Source organism: Thermobia domestica, chromosome 2, assembly GCF_964235325.1.
Source record: "Thermobia domestica chromosome 2, izTheDome1.hap1.1, whole genome shotgun sequence".
Classification (NCBI taxonomy): domain Eukaryota; kingdom Metazoa; phylum Arthropoda; class Insecta; order Zygentoma; family Lepismatidae; genus Thermobia; species Thermobia domestica.
Genome location: NC_137455.1, coordinates 353,876,588 through 353,893,716, shown reverse-complemented (window position 1 = coordinate 353,893,716; position 17,129 = coordinate 353,876,588). Strand labels below are relative to the sequence as shown.

At 35.5% G+C, this 17,129-nt stretch overlaps 1 protein-coding gene across 1 annotated transcript in view; it reads left to right on the top strand.

Moving 5' to 3' along the window:
* The first annotated feature begins 14,718 nt into the window (after positions 1-14,718).
* LOC145678783 (angiotensin-converting enzyme-like) overlaps positions 14,719-17,129 on the top strand; it is a 138,924-nt gene continuing 136,513 nt past the window's right edge. Inside the window, exon 1 of the mRNA XM_081749286.1 lies at positions 14,719-15,090. Within this exon, the coding sequence (XP_081605412.1) occupies positions 14,866-15,090 (225 nt within the window). The 5' untranslated portion in view covers positions 14,719-14,865. The remainder of the gene's footprint in view (positions 15,091-17,129) is intronic.

Below are 17,129 nucleotides of genomic sequence, written 5' to 3'. Positions count from 1 at the left end.
TTAGTCCATGACGAAGTAAACGTTTCCCACAAAAGAAAAAGAACCACTAACTTTCACTTTTGACTACGGAATTCCAGTACTTGATGAACACTTTCCTCCAATCTCAGTACTTTTGTATATAATTTTTATAAGAAATGTAATATTCATATATTTTAGTATTTATGTATTGTTATGTAGATTTTTGTTACCCAGAAAGTTGATGTCCAAAATGTGTTATGTTTGTAATTCCATGTTCCTATAAGACAAAATTGTATAATATATTACTGTTTGAGTAAAATCTAATATGCTTATAGCACTACAAATTTTGACATTACGGGAAAGTAACTGTCATACTCGTGTTCAGCGGGTGCAAATCATTAAGAAACCAATGAAAAATCAACAGAAGCACTACTACAATGTTTGTGTTATGCTTGTAGTTCAATGTTCTCGTAATATACAATTGTATAATATGTTACTGTTTTAATAAAATCTGATATGCTTATATTATCACAAATTTTGACATTACGGGAAAATAACTGCCATACTCGTGTTCAGCGGGTGCAAATCATTAAGAAACCGACGAAAGACCAACATAAGCACAACCTTGATCAAAATTTGTATCCCAGTGTAATTTGATAATGATTTTGCAAGGTACTTTTAATACTGATACCATGTGTTTAATCGGGAAATGTATATTTGTGGTAAATTTCATAGGAAAAGAATTATAAATACGAAAAATTAGAATGAGTAAAACAAAATGTTGCTAAATGGACAAGAAAGTTTTATTTTCGTTTTATTGTTCTTATTTACTGCTCTTTTGACATGGAACTTCCCACATACAAGTCTTTGCTGATTATACACATACTAACATTATGTGTAGTATCGTTATAAAATTATATTCCTACAACAACATATTTATAGACATGCGACAGTAATTTTGGACATGAGTGTACAGTACAGTGTTTCCGTGATTTGACTAAGATATAACACACTACGAAAGGCGAACAAAGGTATAGAACTATAAAAGTAAAAGTAAACAGAAAATCAGATGTAAGTGAAATAATGTTTAAAAGTAAGAAAATGCAAATAAAAGGAGTTGGAATCCGATGCTGAGAGTAATTATAAATCTTGTCGGTGACAGATTTGAGCGCTCATATATTTTTAGTAGTGTTTTCAAATATTTCATTTTTTGTTAGCTGCTGATATTTACTTGTTATCTAATTAATTCTACAACCTTTTCAATAGAGTTTAAAACGAAAAAGTGTAAATTTGCCCTTTTTGTGAGAGATACAAAGAGAGACAGATAGAGAGAGAGAGAGAGAGAGAGAGAGAGAGAGAGAGAGAGAGAGAGAACGGAGAGGCTAAAAAATATATTTAGGCAGTGGCGGCTAATGTTAGTGTTGCAGCGTTGCGCAACGACCAAAGTATTTCAAGAAAAAAAAATTATCAATAGTAGTAAAGAACAGAAAAACACTTTTTAATACTCGCATATATACACTTTTAATAAAATATTTTTTACTTCTGTAACTGTCCGTTCCGTTAATACATTTTAAAAAGTGAAAAAAAATCGTCACACAGTTTCTAATTTATATTGTGTTGCAGCGAGCATACAACGACCATATTCCTTCAGCGCGGGAATTGGAGCGAATGTTTAGTCTCCTTTCCCCTATCTCAGAAGTTAAAGGGACTGGTCGTTGCAGTGCTTCTGCAACACAGCACGGTTTCCAGTGAACGAGAAGGTTTTTCGCGCTAAATAAGATTTCTAAATTTTATTTCACTAGCAATTAACAAATGGAATTTGTTTTTATGCACTCATATTTTTAAATTACAGGACCATACTGAATCAATCAATATAACGACAATTTAAAAAAGTGATTGCAGAATCACAAAATAAGAAAGAAAATATCTACTAGAGCAGAAAACAAATGAAAGTAGACCCCGCATTTACAAGCTAATTCTTAGCTTATATTGATAATGAAGGCTTCTTCTACAGTAATTTGTGAATCAAATATTATAAGTCAGTATGTAAAATCCCCCCTCTGTGGATAGTATTTTAGTATAAACATATTTCTTTTATAAAATAAGTATATTTTATACTCTTGATAATTTCCACATAAAACTGTATGATGGGGAACGCCACATTGAATTTGGGACTAGTTAGCAAGCTCAGGGACGTATCCACAAGTGGTCCACCGGGTCCGTACCTCCCAAAAATTTCGAAACTTGACTAACATTTGTAGACTTTCTTAACAAACTATACTTGTTTAACAGAGAAACTATTGATGTAGGCTAAATATTTTATTTTACGCCTCATCATGTACTCTCTCTTTTCTTAAAAACAATTGTTCTATCATTTTTTTGCTAAGAATATAGGTGACAGTTATTACTTATCGTCTTTTCGGATGCAGAATAAGAAAGGTATATATTGCATAGACGTATCGAACCCCTCCCAACATATTTCTGGGTGTAGAACTGGCAGTGCTGTTTGTTTTGATGTTTTTCGACTTTTACTTTCTGTTAGGTATACATACTGATCCTACATCTGGCGGTTTTCGAGGTTTCCTTTCCAGAACATATGACATTGATAAGCATTGTTTCGCCTCATGTGGAAATATATTGTGTTCATCGTGCATTGCGTACAACCAAGACGGATGATTTGGAATGTAGTTTCTTTTTTTTTTAACGCACATGTGTGTGTGTTGATGTATGAATATGTGACATTCGGAATTCATATACCAGTACCTCTTTTGTATCACTGTTTTGGTTTTTATTTATTAGATTTCATTTTATTGCGTGCGCTTTAATTCTGTAAATAACCAACAAATTCTGAATGAATTGTATACCGTGACTTCTGTAAATAACTTACAAAAAACATAGACCAGCTTTCAACTGAGGAAAAACTTGCAATTAAGGCTTAGACAAAAGAAACAAAGGACAATTCAGGAGAGTGTTCGAAAAGAAAATCCTGTTTAAATTTACAGGATGTTTTATGGCAGTACCGTAATGTTGTTTGCACTAGATACATTTCCTCAATTTATTTTAAATTTTCCTGGATAAACTGTGAATAAAGGGTTTAATGTACATTTTTTTATAACACTAATCTCTGTTACGAACTCTCTTCAGTCAACGCTGAAGAGGAATTCGGATCACTGTCAGGGACTGAGTTTGCTAGAATGAATCGTTCGCAATAATCTAGAAAAATATTTAGTGAATCTACAAAGCTTCTGAAATTAATATTAACAGTACCTATGGCGTCAGCAAAAGACGAAAAGTTTTTTTCCACATGAGAAAGAATTGACACTTTCAAGGAATTGAATGTCCCAAGAAAGGTTATCACCATTGGTTATGCTTTCCATCGAAAAAGACCTAACAATAAGAATACCAGAGTTCAACCAGCATGTATTAGACAAATTTGCTCCAATCAAAGAGAGGAGAATGAACTTACTAATTAATTAAGGTGATTAATCGGATAAAAGGTTCTGCGTTTTTTTTTTTTTTAAACAGAATTTTATTTAATTTCACATGTTACATAGCATTTGCATCTAAAGTTATGCTGATTAGTCAATGAGTCAACTTTATATCTTCTGTCTCTTATCGTTCTACTGCAACACCCGAAACCACAATCCACCGGCCGCCACTGTATTTAGGATAGCAATCTATCCAGAAATAAAAGGTGTCCCGTTTTTTCTAGTTGACGATTTGGTCACCCTACTATAGGCTAAAGGATACAGTGAAAAAATTCAGTTTAACGTCCCAAGATCATGCTCTTTAGGCTAAGGGAGACAATGATTAAAGCAAGTGAATGATGATAGAAGATTTGTTGGAATGAAAAGTGGGAAGAAACGGGAGTAATCCGAGAAAACCCACGGACACAATATTGCCGACCACAAAATTACCGGGGATCGAACCAGGGACATCACGGCCCAGGGGTAAGCGCTCAGCCACTGAGCCACCGTGCTCCCTGTAAAGGAGACAATGATTATCAGAATGATTGAACTGAGAACAAACGAGAAAACCCACGCACACCAAGTTTCTTCAATCACAAATCCCACTTGATGCTAGTTGGATCGAACCAAGGACCCTATACACCAAAGATAAAAACTCTACCATTAAAAAAAAAAAGCTAACTGATTCACCGAATGTATCTCAAGTAACTTGTCTCTATTTTCTACTCGGTTATACTCCTTTTACAGTTATTTCCAGTAACCTTGAACGACAGGAATATGAACACAGACACATCGAGAACATTTAAAATTCCAAAGGCTCTCCCACCGGGACGCCGTACATTAAAGTAGCCACTAGACCAGCGGTGAGGGCAACACTGAGCCACCGCGGCCAAGAATCATAATTTTGGGTTATACCTCATTTAACGATACTGAGTGTACTGTCATCTTGCTGGTGTCATTTTGTCCCAATATGTGACGTGGTTATCGTTCAGCTTCGATTTTTAGGTTTACAAAAGATTTTTCGACTTTCTCAAAAACTACGCATGAGGATATAAACCTTGTTCAGTTCAATGAGGTCTAACTATTAGTATATGTCTCATTTTTTAATTTTTTTCATTAAACATTTATAATATTCTAGAATTTATTTAGTTAATGCTTATCCTGACCATCGTGCTTTTGGACCCTACAATATTTATATAATCTTTCTTCGTAATACAGCCGCGCCAGTTGCTTATTTTGTGGCTTTTTTATTTAATGGATCTTTTACAGAAGGCTTTTTTCCCCAACTTTGGAAACAGGCTAACATTATTCCAATTTATAAAGCTGCCACTAAAACTGACGTATGTTCCTATAGATCCATTTCTCTTTTTTTTTTTTTTTTTTTTTTTTTTTTTTCACCGTTGTCAATTCTTTGCGAGAAAATCATTACGGACAGACTTTACAAGTTCATAGCCCCTTATTTGAACATGCACAGCATGACTTCTTGCAACAGAACTCATGCCTCACCAACCTATCAGAATTTTTTATTCATGCTATAAAGAATATTTCAGAAACCTCTCAACTGGATATAATCTACTTAGACTTTTCCAAAGCTTTCGACAAAATTGACACCCATCTGCTTCTTTACAAGCTATCCAACAGATTTAATCTTCACGACAATTTCCTGTCTCTACTAAAGGATTATTTTACTGATCGTATGCAACGTGTTGTTATGCCAGATGCATCATCCAAATTTGTCCCAGTTCTTTCTGGAGTTCCCCAGAGTAGTGTTCTAGGACCACTGCTATTTCTTCTTTACAAATGATCTTCCTTCCTTCCTGTCTTAACCATCTACAGACATTCTTCTCTTTGCTAATGATTGTAAAAAAAAAAAAAAAATCATAAAATCTCTACCATAGATGATGCCCTACGATTTCAACAAATTCTTACTAAACTTACTGACTGGTGTGCGACTTGGAATTTTAAACTAAACCCTCAAAAATGTTGAACTCTTAGTATTTCTTTGAAGAAAAATAAAATTTATCACATACATTGTATTAATAACAATTCTATTGAAAGAGTCGCGACAGATAAAGATCTCGGAGTATTTGATGAGAAACTAACATTTGCTGATCAATCACTTTTACTGTTAAGAGTGCTATGAGAATATTGGGTATTCTTTACAGGTTTACTGAAATTCGACATCTAAAATCACTCAGTATTTTCTTCAAAACTTTTGTATCTCCTAAAATTGAATATTGCTCACCGATATGGAATATGGCCTCTGCTTCAAATTTATCCCATTTTGATTGTCCTTAATTTTTTTCTTGCCATTGTCAAAGAGTTCCTTCAGTGCGTAGTCTTAATAAAACAGAGCTCCTAAACAAACTCAATATTCAGATTCCACTTACTCGACGTATGGTGGAGGACTTGCTGTTTCTCCATAAAATTATCAACTCCAAGTCCGGAGACGGAATTGGTCTCCGTTCTCAATTTTCGCGTACCTTCTCGCCTTACTCGCAGTCATATGTAACTTACATATGTAAGACCCAGATTATCATTTATACAACGTTCCTTGTACTTCAGGTTGGCATGAGTGTATAATAGTTTATTGTCAAATGTTGATATTTTTGACTCTGAAAATCATTTTAAAAACAAGTTAAAGGCTCTGTAAATATGGTACATTTTATATATATTGTAATTTTTTATTCTTCTATTTTTTCTTTCTTTTTTGTTGTTTCCTATATACGTTGTTACATTGTTTCAATGTAAAATGGACATCGATCTAGATCTGAAACATTTGTAAATAAATAAATAAATAAAAGGAGAGAGAGTGTGTGTGTGTGTGTGTGTGTCACCATTGGGAAAAGCAAACAATAAATACGCCATCTGTGAGTTGACATTGTAGTTTGCTACATTTACAGTACATAAAAGTAACAATTTCTTACAGCAAAATAATAACCGTCAATGTAAACGACCGGTACACTTTTTAGAGCCATAAAAGTTCGTTTCTTTTTTATTATCTCCAAAATTACGCACAAGAATTTATCCTTTCGTACCTCATATTGTTCAGCTCAATGTCTTCTATTGATTGCTATATTTGAACAATATTATAGCTATACAAAAATTAAAAGTTTAGGAATTAATAATAAAGTGTATTTCGTTAGTTCATTAACACTTGGAAAACAGTTCATACTCATGGATTGTTCGTAGAATAGATAAAGTGATGAAGGCTGCTGATCCCAAAAGTTATCTTATCCTTTCTTTGTTTGTTCCTTGTCTCCAGAGGAACTAGATTTTTTTCTTATAGTATTATGGCCATCATGACCTGAAATCTAAAATATCTTCACCACTGAATTGAACAACAGTGAAGTTATCAGACCTGCTATTGTGAATAATCAACTTCGTCAATTCATGTACAGTGTAAAGGCGTTTACGTTTCCTAACAGTTCGTTTGATGATGGCGAAACGCCTGTCACATAGAAGGTCGCTGGGATCGCGGCCAGGAAAGAATTTTAGGACACGTTTCCTTGGGTAAGACTCTTCATTATTATACACCTGCTTGTTTGATTTTCAGTTAAAAGGGCGTATTTGTGGAATTACCCCCTTTTAACAGAAAACACAGAGTTCAATGCCTTATATTTTCAACACGTTTCCAGGAATACACTTCTTTTTAACACAAATCGTTACATCTACGTCTAAAATACTCAGTTTTGTAAAAAAAAAAAAAAAAAAAATCATAAAAGAATGTTACATACGCCCTTTTAACAGAAACCGATTCTTATGGCATGTCACATGGTTTGTTAGAAACTTTAAGGAAGCCAGAATCTTCAACGAAAGTTTGACGTCCTGAACAGGAGGAAAATCATGATCCCGGAACTTGGCAGGGTTAAAGGAAAATATCCCTGTAGAGCGAAAACGTGAAACAACTTTATTCATTGTGGCAACTTTCATGGAAGTTTTATTTAGCAGTTCAGCCAAATCACATTCTGTCACCCTCTCATGGCCAGTTGTAGTTAAATTAAGATCATATTCCCTATACAATGCATTTTTCAAAGGACTGAAAAATGTTACATCGAGCGGCTGCAACCTGTGCGATGTGTGAGGTGGCAGAGACACCATATGGAGGTGGTTATTCCTACAGAATTAATAACTCTCAATTGAAATATGGCTGTCATTGTTATCTAAAATAAACAACACTGGGCCACTTGTTGTGGGTTTTGCATTTATTTGAAAATGAATTAGCTACGAAATGAACAATTGTGCGTTTGTCCAGCCATTTTGAGAGGGTAAAAAAAGGAAGGAAGAGAAAAAAATAGGGTTGCAATTGTTAAAATAAGATGCCCATATCTCGAATTCACTTGAGGAAGAGAGGCATGAAAATTGTTAGGTAGAAATATTGTTAATTAAAGACGTATATAAGCGTTTTTTAATGTTTCTCTTAGAATGGAAGAGAAGAGGGTGGAGTTTGTAATTGTGATAATAAGATAGTCTAATCTAAGTCACTTAAGATTAGGGATATGTTAGGTGCACGGCCGTAGATCGAGTGAATGTTGAGGTATGGAGGCGGGGTTCCCAGTTAACGGAAGGACAGTATTATATAAAAGATGCCAGTGACGTGAGCTTAAAAACTGTTTTGTTAAATGTTTTTGTGTAGTCTGTGTCCAAAGCCAGTGCATTGTCTTTTTAGTATGGGGAATGGAATAAACATGTTCAGGCTTCAAAACTAATGCCTCAAGAAATTATCGTTTTAACTAAGATTAGCTATGTACTAGATATTAACTTCTTTGGCTTGGCACAGACTTCAAAATTTATCATAGGTAACAGTAATAAACCTGCATCAAACATATAGGCAGATAACATTGCGATAACAATGTACGTCCGAAGTCATTACCTTCTACCTAGGTAATAAATTAAATGAAATAAATACTTTTTTTTCAGGATAGGTGAGTTATCATTTTGTTTTTATTTTACTTTTTACTGTCTTTTTAAACTCAATTTTAGTGCCTAAGGCCCAAGAAGTTTAGAGCAGGATCTCAACAGAGTTCCAAAGCAAACTAAACCGAGTGGATTTTAGGACCCTCAGTGCTGCTTGTAAGCAGTGCAGGAGTTAAGAGTCACAGAACTCCAAAGTAAACTAGGTGAAATCTCGCGTACAAACTTCTGACACAAGTGACACCTGACCACGTTCGAAGTCCGTGAGTTCTCCGGGGCGCCCCATTCTGCTTTGTCACGATGTCTAATGACTACTGAAGTTGTTGATAATGTGGATTTTAGGACTCTCAGTGCTGCGTGCTGAGTCACAGAGCTCCAAAGTAAGCTAGGTGACTGAGGTTAAAATACCCAACAGAGCTCCAATCAAGCTAAGAGGGCAAACGGGAAGCATAGAGTTCCAAAGCAAACTAGAGGCTTTGAGATAGGTATCTTTTAAAAGTTTTAAAGTAAGTTAAAAGAAGAATAACCAATCGCAGACTAATGTCTTTCTGTTTAATCTTCTTGTTTATATAGATACTCCAGTTAAGACAGTGGAGCTTGCTGTTATCCCTATCATTTGCATCCATGGTAATTCATAGTAAAACGCACATGGTTAATGTTTATTAAAAAAAAAAAAAACATGTTATGTGTTTGTAAACACACTCATTCAAAATATTACAATATTTTCAAAAAAAAATTACTTTTCAAGCACATCGTAAAATGCAATATAAAGGTAATTTTAAAAAGGAAGCTATAAATTAATTTTAATAACACGAGTGACTATGGCATATTTTCTCACTAGGACCACAAAAATATTCAAAACATTGATTTACTAATTACTTATTATCTAATACTTATGATACCAATTTAATAGGTCATGTAGGGGCTACACTGAATAAAATTACCTACAGACTTCGCAAACGTTTTTAGAATCTCAATACAAGGAAAAGTTTCATCTATGACTTTGGCCGGAGACTGCTAATTAAGAAGGCGGTTAGTTTAAGGTAACTAGTGGAATTGATTTACTCGTCATTTGGCCTAATTACCATTACGCTTAACGATCTTATAAAGAAAGAAATACTCCTATCTAAATCGAGACGAGGCTCTTCAGATTTACGAGAACGAGACGAACCAACTTTATTTTTTAGTTTTGTTTCATCTCATGGGCTACACTAGCTACTAACCATTTTTTCTTTTGTTTGAACTTGTGATGGAGTTCTAAAATGTAATGTAATAAACAATTATCAGAGTATTAATACGTATTACATTATACACTTATCCCTAGATTTTTTTTTTTTTTTTTTTTTACGTACCTTGATTTAACGAATTTTGAAAAGAAGAAAAAATCTGGACCCGGCAGTTCAGTTTGAAAATCTAGATTTTAAAAATATTGAGTTTACTGTATGATAATATAATGTCATATTGGATAGAGTTAGGGACGTACTCAAGGAGGATCAACGGGTCGAGACCTCCCTTGCAAAAATTCCTAAGTCAATATACATTTGTACTTTCTTCTCTACTTGTTTATCAGAGAAATGATTGATGTAGCATAAAGGTTTGATCTTACGCTTCATCTTGTACTATTTTTCTTGTTATGTAAACAATCTAATTCTATTATTTTTACTGAAAATATAGCTGAAAGTATTTTACAATTACTTATCGTATTTTCGGGTTCAGAATAATACCCGTTCAATACTACATAAACGTAGTGGTTTGTAGTATTAGATCCCCCGAAATCTTGAACCTCTTGCAACGAAAAATTCTGGACCCGCGCCTGGATAGTGCATTTATGTTTTACCTGTATACAAGGTGTTTCAAAATAAAACGAACAACGTTTGTAAGGTAATTCCTGACATCAAGATAAGACAAAAAGTATAGACCAAAATGGGTGCATAAATTCTTCCTTTCTCTGTTATAAGCTACCGAAAACATGAAAAAATGAACTTTAAATTTCCACACCTCCAAAACTATGAGATTAACTCGGGTTAAAACTTCACTTAGGAACTGGTATGTGCCATATCCAAATATCCCTGTTTCAGAATCCTGCGGTACTTCCACAACAATTTTTATAGAGGTAGTTGGTGAGTACTTCAAATTATATACCCGTAGCCAACCCCCCCTCTTTAAAAATTGTTGCGTGAGTACATTGGGATTCTAAAACATGTATTTTTGGATAGTTCACGAATTAGTTCCTAAAACAAGTCTTGACCCGGCTACGGTACATCCCACAGTTCTGGAGCTATGGACCTTTAAAGTTCATTTTTTTTTTCATATTTACGGCAGCCTCTAATTCCGAAAGAAAGCATTTATGTATCCAGATTGGTCTATACTTTTCGTCTTATCTTGGTGTCAGGAATCACCTCCCAAAAGTTGTCGGTGTTGTTTTGAAACATCCTGTATACATAGAAATGCGCCCCTGGGTCTGAACATACTGCAATCAGAAATGATGATGACCAATGGTCTAAAGCAGATCTTGGTTAGATACGAAGAGACAAGAAACGACCTCGAAAACATTCTTATAAAAGCTGCTATGATGAAGCACTGCGGAGTAACATGGACAAAAATTGCTCAGGATAGATGGCTATGATCAAGATTCGAAGAGAATTTCATCAGATGGCTGTGCAGAGTAAACTAACAAGGGTTGACTATAATTATGATAAGGATAATATAAAAATTATTCATTTTTCATGCAAAGAAAATATTATATGATTTTTTGTGAAATAGAAATTTTAAAAAAATAACATTAATACTCGTTGTAATTAACAGAGGCTGATCAATTAAAAATAAAATAAGTGTACTTTTTAGATGTTTTTTTTAATTATCAATTCAGATATAGTATATATTAATTAATAGCTTGATATTTACCAGCAATCAACAGAGAGGCTATAATTAACCCAACAGTTTAAAGTAAAATCTTAACCAGGGTGTGAAGTTCTCGAGCATAGAAATAATCCCCCTGCTAATAAGAAGTTTTCATCCAGGAGGAAATATGTTGTCCACCCCCACCTCCCACTGGAGCCAAGATAAAATTCCTATTACTTCACTTTTGTGTAATACACGATCTTTGAGTAGAGGGCGCGGTGGCTCAGTGGTAGAGCGTTCATCTCCGTGCTTGGGATCCCTGGTTCGATCCCAGCTCGCGCCGTGTGGACTTTGTGGTGGACAAACACCGTGCTCGTCGGTTTTCTCGGGGTTCTCACGTTTCCTCCCACTCTCATTCCACCATTTTACTCATTTCTCATTATCACCGTCTCCTTTAGCCTAACCGGCATAACCGTGGGACGTTAAACTTAAAGATTTATTTTCATTTTCACGATCTTTTAGTAACTCCCAGTACAGCCCGTTAGTTTGATACCCCCTCCTCCAGGACCTTTTTTGCTGGAAGAAAGCCTACTGTTAAGTTACTAGGGGTGTGAATAAAGTGACATTATTGCCACAAGTTAGCAAATTAGTAATAGTAATTAACATGTCATTAATTGGATTGGATTGGATTTGATTTTAGCTTCTCTTTTAAGCATAGAGGCTATATAAGACGTAGACCTATAGCTTAATGTGGGACCCGAACTACATGAACTCCCACCGGGAATCGAATCCGAATGTCCCATGCCTTTTTAAAGGTACTGGTACGTACGCTATCCACATACCAACGAGGAAGCTAATCAAATGTAAGTAATGAGTGTAATGAGTTAACTAAAACGAAATATTTCAGTGTAACGTCCCACGCTTGTACTCTTCAGGCTAAGGGAGACAATGATTAAGAACAAGTGAATGACGACAGAATAAACGGTGAAATGAGAATGGGGGAGAGAACGAGAGTATACCGAGAAAACCCATGGACACGATGTTTTCCACCGGAAACACTGGGTCGGGGATCGAACCAGGGACCCTACGCATAAGAGATAAGCGTTCTACTAATGAGCCACAATGCCTCCCACGAGTGAATTAGTGCTTAGCTGTATCCTTAATCTTACATATCTTAATATTATAATTATGGATGTTCTGTTCAAATACGTTCACTTTCTATGTTGAAGCATTCCAATGCAGTTATAACAGCATAACTTGTTATATACAGGTCCTCAATCATATTTTTATCTATATTATATCAGTAAATTCACTTAAAACAGTTTATGTTGCGTTTAGATTTCTTATTTTTATGGTGGCACACAATTATTGAAATAAAATACACCTTTAAATTATACATACATAGCTACTTTATATTATGGTTCGTGAACTATTATATCACATAATCAAAAGATTGTGTGCATATCCCTTCCTTAAGATGGTTCTGGAATAATAATTTATTGATTATTCGTCGTCATGACAACCTAAAAACACAAAACTCATCAAATTAATCTATTAGAATCAATTTTGATTCTATGTCTTTTTCCGTATCTTCTTCTTCTTCTAACTAGTTAGTGCATAATTTAAAATCACACATTGCCCAGAAGTATAATAAAAAAAGATATTTAGAATTATGCTGAAAATACAAAGATATCGTTACACAGTTCTGTGGTCCGGCGTAGCGTAGTCGCAAACGCTCTCGCCTTCGCGCCTTCGAGCGGTCTCGGGTTCGATTCCAGGTGGAGGCACTCGATCGAAAAAAAATATAAAATGCTTTTTCAGGTCAGCTACACAAATGAGGTTTTCCTCATTCACACCAGGCAAATGCCGAGATGGTAACTAATATACAGTTCCCAGGCCGCTTTCTTCCTTCTCTTTCCTTGGATAGTGTGCTCGCCGAGGAAATGTCATTCCTCACACGTGACGGGCTAAATGGCCATAGATGCCGAAAGCCCGGAAATCTAAAACCTAATCCAATGCAGTTATTTTATTCCTTTCCTCCTCTTCCCCAGACACACTTCAACTGTGATTATTGACTGGAGTTTAGCGCTCCTTTTCAGTACCAAGGCTGCGTAAGACGTGGACCTACAATCAGAGCTGGTTAACCCAATTGGAGGCCCAGGGCTAGAAAAAATATCTGCTGATTTCACCTAATACATTTCTGTGAAAGTACAGTAGGAATGCTAAGGGAATATGTTTCATATTTTATTTTATGATGATGATTGTAGCTTGATGATTACTTGTAGATAGCTAGTTGAGATTTTGACCAGAATGCACCTAGAGGCCCGGGGCTATAGCTCCCCTAAGCCCTCCCTTAATCTGGCCCTGCCTACAATTTAAGGTGCAATTTGAGCCTCCATAGTGCAAAGATAATGAAAATGAAATATTTAGTTTAACGTCCCTTGATTATGCACCGAGGCTAAGGAAGACGGTGGTGATGAGAAATGAATGAAATGGTGGAATAAAGAAAGTGGGAGGGAACGAGAGAATCCCGAGAAACCTCTGCACACGGTCTTTGTCCACCACGAAGCTCACCTGGTGCGAGCTGTGATCGAACCAGGGACCCCAAACGCCGTAATTCGTTCAAATTTCAAGACCCTTCTACCGGTAATCGAATCCGGGACCCTTACAACCAAAATATAATGATTTCGCACAGAGATTTGAAGCATTCTAGTGCTTTTAATATTACCCCCACTGGAAATCGAAACCGGGATTTCGTGATGCAAAGACACACACGTTATCCCAGGGTCGGCCTTACCACGAGTGGGCTCCAATTGAGAACAAATTTAGCTGAACCTAGGTTCCCAATGACTTTGCAATATGTTATGTGTATTTGACAAGCTGAGAGTATATTGTACTCTCCCGCGGGGCTCAAAAGGGAGCACTCGGTCTAATCAGCTTAAGTCCGGTTCTGCGTTAGCGATTAAACAAGTAAGGAGGGTATTTGCAATGTTTTTTTCTAATTTTGTGCAGCAATATGAAAAATTGTGTTTACTTTCTGTTATTTATGGTCTTACTTGAGAACTTGAACATAACACAGGAAGCAGAATTGATTTACACCAATCTTGAGGAAAATACGATGCAGAAATTTTGAAAGGGCCTGTGAGAAAAGTTCTTGGCGAAGAGGCCCTCAAAGTTGAAGGTCTGTCGCTATGTCCCGGGTATACTTTATAAAGAAAAAATCGGTTTCCTAATTTGACGTAATCTGTTTGGAAAAGTTCCATAGGAAATTCTGCTCTTTTTTCTCATACCTAAAATTGGTCAACCAGATAATTAACTTGGTAGCGAGCAACAATTGTGGTGTTTTAAAACATTTGCTTGTGTTCGGGTTGAATGGCTTTAGTATTGGCCGTGTTTAAGACGGAAGGTCAAGGTTGTTCAGGAAGCTATCAAACAGGTGTCGCTCGCATTTTTCTGACGAAGTTCACGGCGTACAAAGACCACGTGACCCGCAACATCCAATAAGATTGTCTGCTTTTTCTTTCTCCAACAAGACATGTCTTTTACTTGTTTAGATCATACCTACTCATAAACTTATGCGAAGACATCAACGGGCTAAACTTGAATTGTTTTTATCTCCCAGTCACTGGCAGAGTCTGTTACGAGAGTGTTGTGTTCCGTGTTGAATGCGGTTCGCTGAGGAATCATGTTAGTGGCGCATCGTGCTTGTTGCATTTTATATACTTTTGTGGTGTTTTTAATACTAATTGTGGATTATGGGTCTTGTCATCATCCTGGGCATCATGACGAGGGTGAGGCAAGGAAGTTTTTGGAAGAATTAGATAAACAGTATGCTGTGGAAAATAATAAAAAAGAAATAGCCAATTGGAATTATGAATCAAATATTGTTGAGGACACGAAACGATTGCAGGTCAGTTCTATTAAAAAAAAAAGTCTAAAATAATTTTTAAAAAAGTGTTTCAAAGGTACACTACATAACAAATCTGTTGAATTATGTAAGTTTTTATTTATCAATTGCTGACTTACGTATACATGCATTATTTTATATTTTAGCGAGTCAAATTTACTTATTACACTATAGAGAACAACACACTGGCGGAATATACTTTATATTAGTATAAAATTCTTAAATTTTGTACATCATGCTTTTAACTTTGCAGGGCTTGTAATGATTAATTTGCTGGGTCTAATTTCAAAGCTCAGTTTGCTTAAAAATGGGAAAGGACAAAACTAAAAACAAATATTGAGAGAGTTGTATCCGGAAAGGTAATGGGATTGGTTGATAGGAGTTAGTCAAATTTTCAGCACCGAGATTCGAGCCCCTTGTCCCATATTTCAGAGACTTAAAAGTAATTATTCTAATCAAAAATTGAATTTGTGGGGGAGGATTCCGCTTCAAATTCTATTTATTATTATTATTATTATTATTAGTCTTATTAAGTTATATGTGTATATACCAGGCGTTTCTGGTAAACCTTAGTAATTTCGGGAGAGTTCTTTCGGGGAGAGTAGTGCCATAGAATCCATGTCTGACATGACCGGAAATATTACCAGGGGGAAAATTCGTAGCTGCATGGGAGAATCCGCCGGGGGTAAAGTTTGAAATCATCACTGGCTGGATATAAAAAGGGGGATATAAAAAATCACGGTGTAATATAAAATAAGGAATATAAAAGAGAAAAAATGTCGAGGCCCAATCAAATGGAGCATGATTCTGTTTGTCCACAGGGCTATCTGTCATGGGGCCCTGGGAGCTCTCACGAAAATTTTAAGTGGGAAGGTAACCTGTGCCATTTGATCCAAAACTGTAAATCTGCATATTAAAAACAATTTCTTATATGCATCATTTATAGAATTTCCACAAACTAATAATTTCAGGGAATGATCCAAGGAAGATTCCCCTTCCATGAACTTAAATTTGACCCCTAGAGCATATCGGTTCGAGCTCAACGTTGGTTACAAATATTGTCGCAGTGCTACCATACATCAAGGAACTTAGTACTACTTTCCTCCCCCTGGGGAAAATCTGAAATCACTGACCGCAAGTCTGTTAAATTACAGTACCAAAGCATAAAGCGTCTCCCAGGTCTTATTTATAAAATTGTAAACTGAAGTACTGCGTTGAATAAAAATGTATGCATAACTTAGTTTATTTCAGTAACATGTGCACTGAACCCTCCTCCTCCTCCCAGCATAATGGCGAATTACTATTAGGATTTATTTTACCTTGTAATGCTATTTCGGAGATAGACCTACTAGTTTACACCGATTCAATAATAAATGTATAAATAACAGTACAGAGAAGTGTCTCATTAATTACATTCTTTAAAATGCAAAGGTGAAGGAAGGCAAGCGAAATTCCCACTGGAGGTCACTTTGATAAAGCATATAGCCTTCAAGGAACTGTGAAACAAAGGAAAATTACATTTAAAAAAGTTTCAACACCCGGTTGTGACTATTGTTTAAACTGGGTGAACAAACAAATTTGCCTAATTGTATATTATATTGATGAAACATTCAAGTAGCGCGCATATTCTTTCTTATTTCTAAAGAGTGTTAATAATTTATTCGGAACAAGATATCAATCAGTGAACTGATGAATATGTTTTAAAGCTAATAGGAGGAAAGAGTGCGCTCTTGTCAGACATTCTTAGTATAAAAAATGTCCAATGCAATTGCTCTATCTTGCGAAGAAATTGCCTTTTCATACCGCCATAAAGGGTAAATGAAAGGAAAAACAATAGTAGGAAGAGTAAAAAACCTGATAATTCGAGAAATACACGTATTGTAGATCTAGAAATAGAAACGTGGAAGAAAGATTTCCAGCCCCTAACCTGAGGCGAGGCACGGGAATCTCAATAGTCCCAAAATCTGCCGATAGACAGAATTATTATTATTATTATTATTATTATTATTATGGTTATAGTTAAGGAGCCGTACTTCCCATTT